A 4,851-nucleotide genomic window follows, 5' to 3' on the forward strand; every position below is an offset into this window, starting at 1 on the left:
CAAATTCATCGTCTTGACTTTTCCGCCTAAGGCCGCCCTGCACATTCCATGAAGAAAACTTCAGGGCTACCTTTTGTGCTGACATACTGAGATCGAACGGGTAATACCAGATATCATAACACCTAGAGCTTAGCTACATTGTGCGCAGAGTGGAACAATACAAGTCAACGTATACATATATAAATTGCATTACAAGTGGATTTATCCTTTTGTGATAAATTGTATAAAGCTATTTGTATAAGTAATAACACACCTTACTTAGTAGAAAAGATTATGTCAAGAGACAAAAAGGTAAGTATGTCACCTGAGTGATCACTTGGGCATTATTTGACGTTAGTCTTCTTCTGTACCGGTGTGTCCCAGTTTAATGTCTCAGGAAGTCCGTCAACATGTTCACAAGTGTTTCCACGGTTTGACGCTTGTCCCGGGTCTCAACCCACGTCGGCCCTGTCTTGGGGTTCCACTGCGGCGCTGATGGAGGTGCCGGGTTCCAGGGAAACGGCGGTGGAATGCTCAACGGCCTGTGGTGCATCCGCAGGTGTCCTGGCGAAGGCCGTCCGTCAGGCTGCACGGTCGTCCTTGGAGGTTCCTGCCAGGTACGCGGTGGCTGGTGTCGGTCGGCTGGTATGCGGTTAGACGCACCGGCTCTCCCTGGTTTCCTGTACTGTGTTGTTGGGTCCTGACTCCTAGGTGTAGCCTCTTGTTGATGCCGCAGTATACGTTTGACATCCGCCACTAAAAGCCTGACGCCTGTGTCAGGCTTGATGTGGATGCCGTCTGTTTTGTACAACGACCTATCTTCCGATAGGAGCCTGTGTCTGATGTAAATAAGATTGTTGTCCTCGAGACATGACCTTTCAATTGCATCATTATATGATGCGATGTTCCTGTTCAACTTAGAGTTCAGATTCATCCCTCTCGGTAGGACCTGAGACATAGCAATCTTTGCATTCGGGAAGGACTTTTTTGCAGACTCAATCACTTTATGTGTTTGTTCTACACATGAGGATACACTGTCGGGCTGAGCTTTCGTATTGTCCAAATCATTCGACCCGACGTGAAGGATGACAAGCTGGGTATTGGCGTCTGATGAGGCGTTGATCTTGTCGGTGGCTTTTGGCAGTGTTGTGGATTTTACAATGCTTGCCCTTTTGTGTTTGTACATTTTGTCGGGATCGACATCATTCCACAGGGAATCGGCAAAGATTCTTACTTGTGTCGTTGCACCTTGATCATTTTTGGTTGGGATTGACGTTGTTGTGTTTCCGTCAGTTTGAACGGGGGCGGGAGCCGATGTCTGGGTGTTTGGGACAGCATCGGTGACTGCGCTGTCTACTGGGTTTTGTGCTCCAGAAACGATCTCAGAGTATAGACGATTTATCCTTCTCCGCTTTGTTCTCTAGTGGCTTTGTCGGGATGTCGGACGGCTGAGCTTGTTTCGTTAAGATGAGAACTTGAGCTTGCAAAGCGTCATGGTCGGCTTTCTGAGAGGCTATCGTGTCAGTGATAGCCTCTCAGAGTAGCATAGACTGATCCCATTGTCCCTTAAGAGATGCAAAATAAAAACATAATGATGCTAATATTTGATAGGACATGCAGCCATTCTCTTATTGGTCGATTTTCTAATTTCCATGCGATCATTGGTTGAACTGCTGATTATGATGGACAGTCTTTTGTTTGCCTCATTGAACTCGTTTTAGATCTATCATGGCCGTGAGAAAGGTGTATTCCTTAGCTAAAAAGAATCTGTCTCTAAAGGCACGTAAAGCTGTATTCGGCCTCAAACCTCTCTACTTAAGCTATTCAATACGTGTATTACGACCATCGTGTTATATGGTAGTGATATGGTAGTGAGATTTGTGGAAAAGATAACTGCCCAGTGGAAAATATCCAAACCCGCTTTTGGAAAAATATCCTTGGCGTGCACAGGAATTCCTGTAACTCAGCATGTAGAGCAGAACTCGGAGTCTACCCAACAGGCATAGATACTCTACACACCATTTACAAATAGACGCACTACTCTGTCAACAAAATGTACTGTAAACAATCATAAGAAAACTTGGCTCCACCATATAAAACAAATACTTGATGATAATGGTTACTCCTGTCTATGGAACTATGATAACTCTAGAATAGACAATATTGATGCGCGTGGATGTCAGCCATACAATCAAATCAAAATGGCCCAACGTAAGGTAACCGACGCATGGAACATGTGTTATCATCAATGTTAACTGTCCCTTTATTGGTATTTAACAAATTGTAACGAGTACACGACCCACCTCAGACATTAGTGTAGTTCTAGGCGGCCAGCAGTCCCGCAATAATCCGTAGAATATCCCGCACGGAATCCCCAAACTGCGAAAAATATGGCAAAACACGAACAAGGAACCAACCTCCATGACACGAACAACGCAATCCAAATTCCTTGACAACCACCTGTAGTTGAGAATGTGTCTTCCTGCACGTGCAGTTTGATAATTTGATTATCAAAATGCAGCCAATCAGCGAAGAGGAGTGTTCAATGATGTCTTCCTATGTCGAATACTGAAACGACACCATTGGTCACCGATTAGGGCCTTTTACTCTAGATATCATCCAATTAGATAGCGCGATTAGGCATTAATTTATTATATTATTAGTATCCCAAATCAAAGTTGATTGGTTAAAAAAATTTAAAGGCGTGTGATTCTATCTGATATTTTCCACATGAAGCGCACCGGATTAAATCGCACGCCCAACTTGCTATTATTTGTGTTTATTTCTCTTGTCGAAACTGAACTACTTACTGACAACATCATATAATCCGTCAGATAGCAGAAAATATACTCAGGTAAGAGCAAGGACGTTATATATAATTTGTCTGACTGGCCTTCATAATTTGTTTATGTAAATAGCGACATGACAGCGACAGATCTAAATAGCGATTTCCTGATGAACTAGCTCTTATTACAGTGTAAAATATTGTCATTTAAACTGCCACGAGTAGATGATGTTTTGGACATCTGCGATTGATTTCGACCGATAGAAATGCATATATTTACGTCAGCACGACTTAATTAGATTTATATACCAGACGTTACTGTCTAAGACTACAAGGAAATTGTTGCTATATTTTATAGGGATTGTACATTATACATGATGGGGTATACATGTTCCCCATAAGATTTTAAACAAAATCTTTACAACAAAAAAATGCAATATAGTTTTGTACACCCCCTATATGTATAGTAAATTCGCGGGAAAATTCAGCTTTCCTTGGCTATGTGCTAGCCTCTACCAGGCTTCGCGGATCGGTGGTCTAAATACAGTAGAAATTGGACAAATAGAGTCAACAAAACAGTACAAAAGCGTTCCATCACTCCTACATTCCTAGACTGGTAACAATCTGGAACTTGTTGGCTCCTGGCCTCCGTTGTATCGGACAGCTAGCAGCCAATCAGTCTTATGCGTTAGCATTCAAGCACAAGTTGGTAAAGTCTGCCTATGACAGACTCAGTTTACAATACAGTCTTGACCAACTTGCACTTGGTCCACTTCTTGTGGATGTGGCTCATGTGTGGCTTTGAGGCTACCCAGATTATGCTTTCCACTATATGTATATATATGACCTGTATTATGACCTGTATTGTATGTATTGATGTTGTTGCTTGTATGTTATTGATTTGTATGTGCTGGTGTCATTTTTATGTGAGGTAGGGCAACTTGTAAAGGTTGTTCGAACCTGTTTTGCCCTCCCAATCACTGTGTGATGAATTCAAATAAACAAATAAACAAAATAAACAAGCACACTAGGGGAGTCGGTCGGCCAGAGGAGTTATTTCCTTACCTGATTAAAAATAATAGATTAAATTCTACATGACAGACGGAGCGTCCGAGGTGACCGGGGTCACGTGCGGATTGACATACCTGGCGCTTACTTCCTTTGGATAGTTGTCTGAGGGAGAAAAAACAGGCGGCTCGCAAAACAACATTTCTTTGTGGGCTAAATCAAAAACAAACTGCTGTATTCTAGCCTTGTTTCAAAGCAAACAGTCCTTGTTACGTATGTTGCAGACTAAATCCTCAATCTGAAAATCTTCGATAACGTGAAGGGAAAATGTCAAGTCAAAATCCAATCCTCTAGCAACATCCGTTTTCTGCCGCACAGCCAGACCTTTTTAAGTTACGTGGTGACCTCTTATGACCTTCTTTGTTTGGCAAAACTGCCAGTATGGTATCGTTGTTCGCAACACCAACCACGTGAGTCGTTTCCTGCTGCTCTTATGTTTATCTATTACAGACCCTAAGAAATTCAAAGAAGCAAATGCATGCCCGTAGCCAGGATTTTGGTTGGGGGGGTTCTTTTTAGTAATTGTGGGACCATGGAGCGCCGCAGGCGCGAGACTCACGCCGATGGCGTGAGCTACCTAGGGGGTCCGGGGGCATGCTCCCCCAGAAAAATTGAAATTTTGACCCTCTGAAACGCCATTTCCTGCATTTTGACGGGCAAAAATCGCTTGCGAACTTTAATGGAATTTCTATGAAAGGACAAGGCTTTTGCGTAAGTCTTTGAGGCCAACTCCCTTTACATATTTTCACCATGTCCGACACCAAAGGCGCTAGGCGTCGCAATGGAGGTCCGGGGAAATTTTGAAATCTGGACCCTCTGAAAAGCCATTTCCTGCACTTTCTGGGGCAAATTATGATGATAGAATCTATCAGGGTGTCTATCAGGGGAAAATGCAAATCAGTCATGACTTTGAAAAAAAATCTTGGACGTGAAAAAGTGGACCTTCAAGCCTGAAAAAGTGGACCTTTTCAGTTCTTCCGAACCCCCGGAACCCCCCCCCCCCCCCCCTGGCTACGGGC

At 43.3% G+C, this 4,851-nt stretch overlaps 1 protein-coding gene across 1 annotated transcript; it reads right to left on the reverse strand.

Annotated features, from left to right (window-relative positions):
* Positions 1–364: 364 nt before the first annotated feature.
* LOC118418188 lies at positions 365–913 on the reverse strand. Its single transcript, XM_035824027.1, has one exon. It carries the CDS (start codon positions 911–913, stop codon positions 365–367), a length of 549 nt encoding a protein of 182 aa, XP_035679920.1.
* Positions 914–4,851: the final 3,938 nt, after the last annotated feature.

Source organism: Branchiostoma floridae, chromosome 6 (assembly GCF_000003815.2).
Source record: "Branchiostoma floridae strain S238N-H82 chromosome 6, Bfl_VNyyK, whole genome shotgun sequence".
NCBI lineage: Eukaryota > Metazoa > Chordata > Leptocardii > Amphioxiformes > Branchiostomatidae > Branchiostoma > Branchiostoma floridae.